Source organism: Artibeus jamaicensis, unplaced genomic scaffold (genome assembly GCF_021234435.1).
Source record: "Artibeus jamaicensis isolate MK-2021 breed Jamaican fruit bat unplaced genomic scaffold, CSHL_Jam_final contig_240, whole genome shotgun sequence".
NCBI classification, from domain to species: Eukaryota; Metazoa; Chordata; class Mammalia; order Chiroptera; family Phyllostomidae; genus Artibeus; species Artibeus jamaicensis.
Window position 1 is genome coordinate 12,711,808 of NW_026521506.1, and position 12,998 is coordinate 12,724,805.

The 12,998-nt window shown below is 34.6% G+C and overlaps 1 protein-coding gene across 7 annotated transcripts in view; it reads right to left on the reverse strand.

Annotated features, from left to right (window-relative positions):
* Positions 1–12,998, reverse strand: part of MBNL3 (muscleblind like splicing regulator 3) — a 159,208-nt gene that overhangs the window by 16,414 nt on the left and 129,796 nt on the right. For all 7 annotated transcript variants that reach the window (XM_053662347.1, XM_053662349.1, XM_053662348.1 and 4 more), the window contains 2 exons: positions 3,267–3,458; positions 1,979–2,215 (listed from right to left, as the gene is read on the reverse strand). In XM_053662347.1, the coding sequence (XP_053518322.1) occupies positions 1,979–2,215; positions 3,267–3,458 (429 nt within the window). The remainder of the gene's footprint in view (positions 1–1,978; positions 2,216–3,266; positions 3,459–12,998) is intronic.

Genomic DNA, 12,998 nt, shown 5'->3' on the forward strand with positions numbered 1-12,998 from the left:
TCTACTTAATCTTGTGGCTAAAGAAAGTGTAAAGGTATCATTATTTTATTTGAGAAACTAAATATTAGCCCTTCAAGTCTTTTTCTTTTAAATGCATACAAGATTTTTAGTGCAGTCGACCTGAGCCATGCATATGAACATGAACAGTGTAAAAATATCTCTTTTACAAAGATTACAAAGTAGAATCTGAATCCTGAAAAATATAAGCTTTAAGAAAGCTTAAACTTCTTCATGGAAAGTCTCCTTTGTTTTGTCTTAGTTCAGACAAATTCCTATAAGCCAATTTGAATTTAACACTGAAACTCTGCTCTGATCAGTTACTCAGAAAGGAATATTATATTGACATTCACAAGTACCAATCACTTGAAGGCCAAGTACATAATATTTAAATTTCTATATGAAAATTTGTGGCTGACATGTGCATTTTACCAAACACACCCAGATTATCAGAAAAGGGCACATGCATATGAAGACTCCATGCCTGAGTGTGGGATAGGTACATAATGGCACAAGCAAACCATTCTTTATACACTACACGCATATGAAAACCTAGAGGGTCAGCTGTATTCTTCTCTTTTATAAGAGGTCAATGTTATTTCTGAATTCTATTGCCAACAACAGAAATAATCCAAAAATTGAAGACATAAATTCTGCATTGAACATTCTGAATACATCCTATTTTCATAGTGTAAAATTCCCTCATTCAACGAATTTAAGATAAAAAAAAACATGATGAAGTCTTTTTAAAAAATATTCATTAATAGTGTATGTTGTCCAGATCAAAGGAGAAAATAAGTTTGTTCTATTTTGGTGGTCAGCTCTTTCATGATGTAATGGGTTCAGTTCAGAGAGAAAAGGGGTATTGAGAAAGTGTAGCAAGTCCAAAACTGTTACTGCAGCCTTAAAGCCATGATCTACCAAAAAGTTTGGAGAAATTTGGGTATCTGGTTTAGAGAAAGATATCAGAATCACCACTCATATGGAATAGGAATTAACTAATTTTGCATAATAAAATAAGTGTAAATTTGAGTTCCAGCAAGGTAGATTTCAACTACTATGAGAAAAACATTGTTAAGAAATGGGAGGGCGAAAATAAATGTATTTCCCAAATTAAACATAAGCTCTCTGTTGTTGACTTCAGGGTCTTGTAGGTGATTTTTTTCCACAGACAGGAAATGTGAAGTTACTCAGGGGTTTGTCCCTTATTGGATTGTTAAACCCTATTACACAAGGAAAGACCCAAGCTAAAAAACAAACAGCAAGCAGCTTATAAAAATAATTGACAGCTGTGACAAACAAGTAATCATAACTCCTATTTATCAACCTTTCACAATGTAGTGTGTTATACAAATATTTTCTCTAGTTCCTACCTTTCAGTATTAACTACAACTAACTTTTCCCCCATACTGACTTGCTAAGACAACTCTTTTAGTCTCTTCTTCCCATGTAGAAATGCCTCCCCAGTCTTGGCTGGCTGCTTCCTTGAAACCATCCCTTCAGAAAGGAAAGAAAACCTTAACCTTTGGGAAATGAGTGCCAACCTATTATCCCATCTCTCAAGTTCTCTGTTTTTTGGAAGGCATTATGGATATTACTAGCAAAGTACCCATTAAAGTGGCTCACAGGCAGAGAGGCAACTTGTTGCCTTTTTTCAAATACTAAAGTTAGTTACGGTATAAAAACCACTCAGAACTAATTTACTGTTTAAATTATATAATTTTACCTTTCTGTAAAAATGAGAGAAAAAGCACAGCAGATTAAAATGATCAGTAAACCTTTTAAATGATTACTTTTAACAAATTTTAGTGCATTAAGTAGAATCAATACACCCTCTATTTTTCATCTTATCACCTTGGCTATTTATATTCAGGTCCTCTCATGACTATCCAAGATTACTACAAGATACTAATTTATGTTGTAGAATATACTAATCATTTACCCACAAATAAACAGTGCACAATTGCTGGCCTGTTCTTACCATGGTGGTGGCAGCTGAATGATTCATCTGGTGATGAGCTGCCTTGAGTTTGGCTTGCAAGTGTGGGGGAGGATGAAAGTACTTGCATTTCTCCCGGGAACATCGGCCTTTGATGTAATCCATGCAGATGGTCACAGTATTATCACTTGCTTCAATCATAGAGGCATCAGTAGGATGAGCATAGCGGCAATCACTCTCACCACGGGTACAATTTCCACGCTGAAATTCTCGGCAAATCTTAAAAAAAAAAAAATCACATTGATGACTTGGAAAGTCATTAGGTTTTATTTATTTTGCCAGTAAATATAAGAGCAATAGTATATGTTATTATTTTTGTCATCTATTTAGAAAATATCTAAAAAGCTGAAGGATAATGTTAAGCCATATTCACTATGAGATGTAAACATAGGCAATTTTTGATTCCAAGAAAAAATGCATTCTCTTAAAAAAAAGTTGTCTTTTTTTCTTATATTGAAATAAAAGTACTTAAAAGCATTGTTGGAAGCCAATTTTTAATTTTCCACTTAATACAGCCTAAAGTATAATTACCTAAGTTTGCAAAAGGGAGTTACTTTGTTAAGATTCAACATGAGTCTTTATCACACAGCAATGCACTTTTCCAGAAGCAAACTTGTGGACCATGACTGAGTTACATTATGTGTACGATCAAATTCCATTATGACACACTGCCGGGCATATAAGGAGCTGCCAATGAAGCTTACTTTGTAAGAAATTGACTAGTTATTTATTACAATTTATGAAGAATGACAATTAAGAAACATTTAAAGGACTTTATTAATAAAATTGTTTGAAATTTCTTTCAGATTTCCTTTTCTTAGATCTCAAGGGTTATATAATATGTAATACACTATTCTTAAAATGGAAGAAAAAGGTGTACACAGTATGAGAGTCATTTACATTCTGCATTCATAAATTAGTTTACTGTTTTTAGTTAGAATATTCTAGCAAGTAGAGGCTCATCAACAGATATAGTAATTTCAGTCTATGAAACTGGAGCCTCAGTAAAAGCAGCATTCCCACCAGACTTCCTGTGGCTGGGTATACTACGACATTCTTTGACCTACTGCACAACTCAAACACTGCACTTCACAATAGGGTATAATTACAGTAGTAAAATATTAAACATTTTTCTGAAATTATATTCCACAAGCTAAAAACCCAAGTGCACTCATTTAAAGCATTGAAAACATTGGTCTCTGAGGACATTGTTTTGTGCATAAGATTAATATTGACCCTATAAGGTATTTATATATTTTTATGCAAATACCTCCAGTTTATCTGAACGCATCACTTTTGGACCAGCAGCTCCTGGCACTGGGAGAGGTGGGTTTCCAGAAAACAAAACAGGTGTATTTGGTAAAAGTTCGGCAGGAACCAGACCCATCCCAGGATGAGGCAAGTAAGGATTGAATGCCATGGTAGGATTAGGTGCAAGCGGTGGAGTCACAGGAAAGGAATTCTGTATATTTAAAAGAGAAAATGTGTTAGAGGCAAAGAGATTATTCTTATTAACACACAAGGAGGCATTCTTTTAGAAAGCCTACTCATATCAAAATTTGACATTGTTTCTCAGATTTATTTTTAGTCTCATACTAAATCCATATAGGAGTTTCTTTTAAACCAAGACATCTCTTTGAGTAACAAATTTATTGATAAGCCAGCAAAACAAGCCATATACCATTAACAGTCATAAGTTAGCCAAATTTAACTTTATTGGTGGATTCTGTTCCAAATGTGTTTTCTTTAGTACTTCCATTTTTACCTAAAAACCATGTCACCAATGATATTATATAGCCAGACAATCTGCCCTGTCTCCTTCCATAGGCATGACCCTTGCAGGCAGATTTCAGGTTCTCCAGAAAACCCCCTTTGTTTCACCCTCCTCCTTTCTCTTCACCATCAGTACTGCTTGGCTGTAAGGCTGCCTGTCCTACCGCAGTTCCCACCTGCCCTACCAGACACTTGTTTCTCTTGGTTCACTATTAATTGTAGAAGACAGCAATGAGTGAGGAAGAAAGGGGTAGATTTTAGAAAGTAGGGGCTGTAACAATTCCATTCCATCTACCTAAAATAAGATTAGTATGGTTCTTTAAAAAAATTAAAGGTCCTGTTTCACAAACTAATTGGACCTGCCTAGCCTTGTCTTCATCTAGGGGGCCACATGATAGGCACAGTTCAAAACAAGGCCACAAAAATACTACAAGGATCCCTGCTAGAAAGAAGAAATAAGATAACAAGATGATAAGGTACATAAACCAAAGTATAACTTGTGAAGAAAATCTTTACAGACACAAAGGACTCACTGATTTTTCTATTTTTAAAAAATCCAGTCCTGATCTCAAATATTTTGATGTATGTATTGCCTTTATTATCTGTAACTACAAAATTTATTGCTTTACTGTGCTGTTTTCCAGGTTGTTCCACATGTGGGAGGCCTTACTCCTCAAAGTGGTTATAATTTCTTTGATAATTCTCTTTGTCTCCCCTGTAGTGCCCAAAACTTAGTGAATGACTGATTGACTGATATAATCCAAGATAAAATGTAAAAATAAATGTGAACAGTTTAATGAATTGATAACAAATTATGGTTAAATGTAGTACAATTCTAACAAACTCTGTAAAACAGTTAGTGCCTTGCTGTGTAACTGCTAGTGTTTCATTATGTATTACTAGTAACATATGTTATTTCATGCTTTCTTTGAATTTATATCTCTTAAAAAATAATGAATCTTTATACCGACAACCAACCTGTGTCCACATCTTCTGCTAAATCACATTAACAGGAACAACTCTAACTCCAAGTAGTAGAATATGAGGTTGTGGACTATGAAGTGAGGGGCAGTATATATTCACTCCATCACCCCTAGTCAGACTTGAAGTTTTCACCACCACAACATTCTCCATAAAGTCATCGTTATAAACTACATTCAACTTGGAAGGAAGGGCTTCCCTATTAGCACTCTACCTTAAAATGAGTTTATCAGATTAGCTAACTGGCAGTTGGGAAGGACATAAAAAAATATGCCCTCCCCAAACTGGCAAGACTCATTAGGGTAAATAGACAGGGCATGTGGACCAAGAACTTTAAGAGGAAAGAGGCAGCACCAGGTGCTAGGAAAGATGATGGAGCAGACAGGGAGGTGCTTTTAAAATCTGAGACAGGCAAACTAGGTACTGTGATATAAGAAGCTATACAGACATGTCATACTTCTCATTGAATTAGATATGAAGCTCCATGAATTAGCTGATATGATATATCTTACATGGTGAGATAGAAATCCCTTGGAAACACCCACACATGCATATTTCCACAGAAGGCACACATTATCAATTTGATGATTTATGGTTTTCTCAAAAGCAGCAAGACTCTCTAATCATAAAAACTCCATATTTGATCCACACAACTGTACTCTTTGTTCTACTTCCTTTTTCTCTCTTTCATAATAAATTTCTCACTAAAGTCACCATCTTGTTCTCCTGGATATTTTTTTGCTTTTGCCTTTTACAGAACTGAGAAGGACCATTATTATGTAAAAAATATTGAAGTAAAAGAAAGACTTGCAGATGAGTAAATTCTCAAATTGAACATCACTAATGACTAATAAATACTGAATAATTAATAATAATTAAGCCTAATGTATAATACATGTAAGCAATGCCTCCTATTTACAGTAGTTCTGAACTCCTGTAATTTTTCCTTCCTTTTTTGGGGGGAGGTTCTTGGTTAACTTCTACTTTCTTTAAATTCATTTTAACCTTCTTCAATGTGTTACATGCTCCAAGTATATGAAAACAAGCTGTAAATTAATTTAAAATTCTACCTAAAAAGTGCAAGTGCTTGCTGAAAATGTTTAAATTTTTAAAAGTTTCTCCACATACTACACTGTACTATCTTTAGGTTTCAAAATGAGTATTATAGCTTTTATAATCACTTCCTTCTTAAATACAAACTTCATTCTATAACACTGTTACTAGAAGAAGCAAGTTCTTCTATTTCTAACCCTGGGGCATAGACAGGAACTCCTGAGATTCTTATTCCTTTTCACATGGACATTTTTATTTTATCACTACCACTTCTGCCCAAGGTAACTACTCCATTTAATGAATTTGAACATTCAAGGATTTGGCTTTGGGTAACAGGCCTCTGTTAAGCCAAGCAGCCTGCAAAACTTGCACATTCAGCTTTAATAAGCAACTTTAATCCTGCTTATACCTATATTGCAGCCTTACATGTCAGTTAAGCTAACACAAACTGATCCAAAGGGTAATCTTTATTTTAAAGAAAAATGTTCTTAAGAGGTTGAATCTGATTTCTATTTATAGCCTGGACATGGTCTGGACCATGGTCTGGACCTTAAAATGGTCTGGACATTTACATATGTTTCAGATATTCACTTGAACCTAAATTATTTACTAAATACTTGAAAATATGAGACTTTTCCTCCTAAAACCAGAGGTATAGATTTTCAACTTTCTTCAAAAATCAACAAGAATGGTGAAGACAATTGACTTTATGAATAAAAAGATCATCCAGACAATTATTTACCTTCACTGTCTCTAGCAGGATTTTCTCCTACAGTAGGAATTCCCATGTGTTCTCAGTGACTTACACAGTACCAAGAAACTCTAAGGGTCTTAGGAAATGACTTCTAAAAAACAGTGAATTGAGCATGGGCCTGTGAACCAAAAGACTGAGGTTCGATTCCCCATCAGGGCACATGCCTGGGCTGCAGGCCAGTTCCCAGCAGGGGATGCACCAGAAGCAACCATACATAGATATTTCTCTCCTTCCCTTCCCTTCTAAAGATAAATAAATAAAAATTTAAAAAATAAAAATAAAAAAACAGTGAATTGAGCCCTGGATGGTGTGACTCAGTGGATTGAGCATGGCCTGCGAAACAAAGGGTCATGGGTTCAATTTCCAGTCAGGGCACCTGTCTGGGTTACAGGCCAGGTCCCCAGAAGGGGGTGTGCAAGAGACAAGCATATAGCAATGTTTTTCTTCCTCTTTCTCCTTCCTTTCCCCTCTCTCTAAAAAAATAACTAAATAAAATTTTTAAATAAAAACAAACAAAAACAGTGAATTGTTTCTACAATAACGCCTCCTCATCTTTTTAGGTGCTGGATTCCTCTGAGAGTCAGATTAAAGCTGTGGATCTTGTCCACGGAAAAATTCATATGCTTTCAAAATGCTTCATGAAATCTCAGGAAGTTCGAGAACCTTGATGAAATTCACCACCTGGTGTCAGGTTATGGACTATTTACCGTTTAAGTGCTTGTCTTCTAGTGTAAGTTTTAGCAAACTACAACCCCTGAGCCAGATCCTGTCTGCCCTGATTTTGTATGTCCAGAATGGTAAGAATGATCTCTACATTTTTAAATGGCTGAAAAAAGTAAAAGATAAAAAAAAATATTTCATAATGCATTAAAATTATATGAAATTCACATTTTGGTGTCCATAAATAAAGTCCACTGTGCTCATTAGTAGATCTGTATTACAAAAAGTTGTGGATGTTATAGAAATACCTACAAAATATCCTCAACTTTGCCCATTGTCCCACAAAGCCTAAAATCTTTACAATTTAGTCATTCACAGAAAAGTTTGTTGACTCTCATTCTAGAGGATTCCCCCAAATAAAGCACTCTATCAAATTTTGGAGTAAAGTGATAATTATATGCAAATCTATTGATATAAATTTAATACTTGTGGCAAGACTCTAGGAATTGAAAAAGCTTTGCTTTAGAAGCCAATACTAAAGTATTTACTGAAATATTCCTTTAAATAGTCACTAAAATTAGGGTTTTTATCTACTCGTTATGTATAACTACTAAGTGATGATGATAGATGGAATCTTATCAAAGTAAAATTTTAGGAGTCACCACATACTGGCATTAAAGGATTCTGAAGCACCTTTGAATAATAATACTAATATAATTCAGTGAAAAATTATGCCTTGATAAATATGTCAAGTTTACACATGCATTTTAGAAACATTGATTTAATACTTAAATTGAGTTATTTTTCAGCTAGTATAAAGAAATAAAGAGTAAATGTTATGCTAAATCAATCTTTGTGTCTCCCCAATAGCCTAGATTTATTTGTAGTTACTTCAATAATATCCCAGGTTAGTTACAATTATTGTTGGATGACTGCAAAACACTTGAAGTCACTTTGGCTAATCCTAGCCTGAAATCAATATAATAATTAAGACCTTCCATCTCTGAGGTCCTATCTAGAGGTGGATGACCAAACACATTTTTTATAGAATGGTAAGCATTTGGTAACAATTTGTTGACTCAGTTTTAATACCACAAAAAATAGTACTCTTAACTTTTACTAGCACTCATAATACCATAATTTTATTGCTAATTTAAAATCATTTATATCATATAAAAGGAAGGCTGTTTCACCATCACTGTGCATATTTCTATCCTTAGATTATCCCAAATCACATTGAAATGTATAATTTTAGTTTCTATTAGACCTTACTAAAGGCTCACATGGAGGACAAATGAATAATCTTGGTTTCACAGTTTTTTCTTGGTCATTTATGCACTCTGTGTGTGATTTTTCTGCAGGGACTGAAGTGGCCAAAAGACATGGGAGGAGGCCCATATATCCTTCACTAGTTAATTGGTCCCTCGGTAATTGAGAGTTAACTTTATAAACAGACACAAGGAGATAGTGGTGTTTATGTACTAATCATACTTGTTAATGAATTAGTCACTGTGGCTCCAAAGAGAGCTAAGAAAAAAATAAGTTCAAGGATCAAAAGTGGATAGTTGTTCTCACCTAGAGCTGGGTTTTCTGACCTTATTAATCACAGAAGTCTTCAAGTAATAGCAAGGATTGAAGATAGGCAAGTAGGTGAAGGATCAACACATTATTGTGGGTATAAAAGGTGTAAAGTATAGCATGCAAGAAAGGACAAATCACAGTTTGGATCTGCCTGTATTTGGTGGAGGAGAAGCTAAAAAGTAGGCCAGAAGTTATAATGGAGAACCTACACACAGATAACCATATCAAGAGGGCAAGTTACTTCTTCCCTATATGGGCAAGGCAATTTTGACTCTGTTCTTGAGAAGTGAACAAGAGCTGGTATAAAAATTATTTGCTGGTGAACCACCATGTGATAATAACAACAATTCAATTAAATTTAACACTTTAACATCCCTCTAGGAAAAGTGTTTTTTTCTTAAATCAAGTTGTATGAAACAAAATATTGATTTTTTTGGTGAGGGGATGACAAGAGCTTAGAAAATCAAAGACTCCACAGGAAAGTTGTAGACTATAAACATCTCAGTGCAAGTCCAGGGTAAGTGGGTGCTAAGGTTATAATAATAAGGGGTTCAACAAACAACCACCAACCTAACACAAGTCAAAACACAACCTTGCATGGTTAATAGCAAGATAAGTCTATGGGAAAAAAAAAGAAAAGCCAAAAGCTATACAAATACAGAGGATAGGGTATATATCAGAAATTAAGGGGGTCACAAAAATGTTAATTCACCATCTTAGTACTGTCATACTTTCCTAGAGGGTAGAGACAGTTTCTAGTCATCTTTTTACCCACCTCTTACTCTTTTAAATGTTTGGCACAGAGTAGGTGTTCAATAAATATTTACTGAGTTGAGTGTAAAGGAATTCTAAGTCATTGATCACTTTTATAATTCCAATTAGAAAAATGCAATTTAAAAATCACAGTACAAACATCCAAGGATCAATAGTGGATAAATACATCAGTTTTTCTCTCTATTGAGGGAGACTTTAAGCAGAATTCCACTCACAAATTGTCTTTTGATATAAGTGTGAAATGCTAGATGAAACAGAATGAGAAACACAGGGTATTTTATACATTCATACACATGTGTGTGGATGTGCATGGATGCACAGAAACATACATATGCTATATGTATGCATTTTTTATTGGAATAGCTAAATCATCAGTATAAAAGGTTTTGTGATACTATAAATCAAAATATGCAGTTTCTTATCACAAAATGTATAGTTCCAGGGAACTAGTGAATTGTTAACATGACTAGTCTCCACAGAATGGTTTAAGAGAAGAGACTAGGTAAAGAAGGATGTAAAATATTTCATAGATATTTACAAGATATTAAAGCAAATTGGGATTGTTTGGGGTGCCAGTTTAAGATTATTAACAGGTGCAGGGGCAACCATAGGATTTATACTCGGTCTCCCAATGGAGATTTGAGCAAGGGGATAGTTTTATAAGAAAAAAATCATCATCCTCTATAGGTGAGATTGTTAAGCACTGGTTTTGTTTATTTTTATTATTGTTTGTTTGTTTGTTTATCTTCCATGAAGGAAAAACCTTTTCACGGAGCTCTCCCAGCTTCTTGCCTTCATTTCACTGGTGATCAACAGCAAGTAATTTTCGGGTAGCTGGCTGTGACCATGAACAGAAAAGCTAACAGGCCTATGTAGTCTCATTAGCACCAGATTCTAACCAACTGAACTAACCAGCCCCAGAGGAAAAATATACAATGTGGTCTGAGAGAGGTTACATTTAATTTATCCCATGGGAATATATGAGGGAGGATAAAGGGAGAATGCTGAGATCCATCACTGTCAAAGAAACTGGGCTCCATAAAAGATATCATGTACAAATGCCCTCTGTTTGTCTACAAAAGTGCAGCATTTTCGTGTAACTTTTCAAATAAAAAGATTATACATTGTGTATTAACAGTGTTGGCACAGGCAGCAAACCTATAGCTTGTATGATTTGTTTTGTTTTACTGAAAAATAAACTTTACGCAGTGCAACATACACAGCCTTGGGAAAGGACCTGAATAACTACTCTACTTTGGACAAGTAATTGCAATCAGGAGTGAATAAAGGGTCTGTGGGGCCAAAAGTTTATTCAGTAGATTTGGAGAGGGGAGCTTTATACAGGAATATAGTTTGCAAATTTTACAACCCCATTGTAAACCTATTGCTTGGGCTTCTCCAGGCCCTTGGAAGGAGATCATGCAAATGAGTAGACCTGAGCCTTCAATAACCTCAAAATATTTTGTCAAATAAATAATGCTAGCCTTTGGTCGTTATATCTATTAGCAAAATCTTTTCTGATCTTTTAGAACACATAGTGAAATCCAGATGAAATGTGGGCTCATAGTATGGTTTCACTTCACTCACTCCTGTGATGCGATTTGGTGAACTTCAGTTAATTGGCACTTCACATGGTAATAACAGTCATATTAAGAGGAGCATATTAGCCTTTTAATTATATAATGCCTGTTATCCACTGACTTGAATGTTTTGCAAAAATCACTTTAGAAAATATTTAACATCAATAAATTGATATAAAACAGCTAAATGTTATTTGTCATTCTGCAAGTAGGTAAACTGAGAAGCCCACTGAAAAACTGCCATTAAAATATACTATAATATCTGTACTGACCATGAGACTGGTAATCTGGAATATGGACATAGTTTTCTTTTCCTCAAAATCTACAAAATGCCTTGCCTGCTTTTTTCATGATAATTTTAAATAAAACAGTCATGACACTAAGGGAGATAGCATGAAGGGCTCAGTAAATAAAATTACTTTATGTGAACTAGAAAAACTGTAACTCTGATGTGAATATGGAAAATGTACAATGCACCTTGGTGAGGGAAAGATATTATCCTTTAGTATTTAACTACTAAATCATTTAACTATTTTTCAAACTTTTTCAACAATTAAAAAGTAAATAAATATTTTAAAATTTTACTTCACTTAAAAGTGCTTTAGTCCAATTTCCCAAAGTGATACACACCTTATAGCTCCTATTTAATTCAAGAATAAAATTATTTGTGTCTAAAAATAATGATATTATTTATTAGTTGGTATATCTCTTTTCTCATTGGAGTCTAAAAATAATAATATTATTGATTAATTAGTATATTTCTTTTCTTCCTATCTACTGGAACTTCCTATTCTCCCCTTTTGGTGAAGTGTTACATAACTTTCATTTCATACTATATTAATGTCAGATAAACATGTAAGCTTGTGTGTGAGAAATGCATTTGGTAAATAGTTATACAAATGATGTAAAATGGTGGGAGGGCCCAGACCGACAACAGATGATTCTCCCTGTGATGAAGGAAAACTTTGGAGTGGGACCCATGCTTATAGCCTCTGTGGTTTGGGACACCATAACCTGGCCACAGGAATGCAAGCCATGAAAAGGCACACAGCAGATCAGAGGATTTGGCACACCCCAGTGGTTGAGCCAAATGTGCCAAACCAATAATCTTTATATAAATCATCAGGTAAATATGCTCAACTGAGTCAAGTTTACCTGTGTGAAAACAATTGCTTCCATGTGAATCAGCACATTCAAAGAGAGAAAGTAAAGAAATGTACTAGATATCAACAGGTCTACAGTATTCAAAATGTCTAAGTCAAAAATATTCTAATAGCCTTATAAAACCATGTCCACTTTACACATACATACATTGCACCCAGGATTGAGAATCCTTCCTCCATGTAATGAAAATTCCTAGTTATGAAATTGAAAATTTAAACCACTAGCTGTGTTGGAGAGTAATTCAGTGTGTCTACTTTTCCTAAAATCCTTGTACAATGCTCACATTGGCCTCACTAATTATGCCAAGGGGGACGGGTCTTATAATTTCCTGCCATGAACATCAGAAATTCTCTCTTAAACAATATTAAAAAATATTAGGGCCTCACACCCTTTGTCTCACCTGCTAAACATCCTTAATAAAGCTAGCAAAAGCTTTTAGAGGTGGAATTTTACACCAGCAATTGTCAATTCAGGAGTATTAAATATGGTGAACAAACTTGTCTGCTAGAGCAAGGATTCCACCCAAATTGACTAGGGGTGGCTTTTATTCATTGTTCAGTCATACTGAACAAAATCTGTTCTCTAGCTACCATCCCATTTAGGCTGACATTACCTTTATCTGAGGCCTTATAATAAGCAAATCATACTCACTTTTCCCAAAGCAGATATGCTCTTCTGGTAT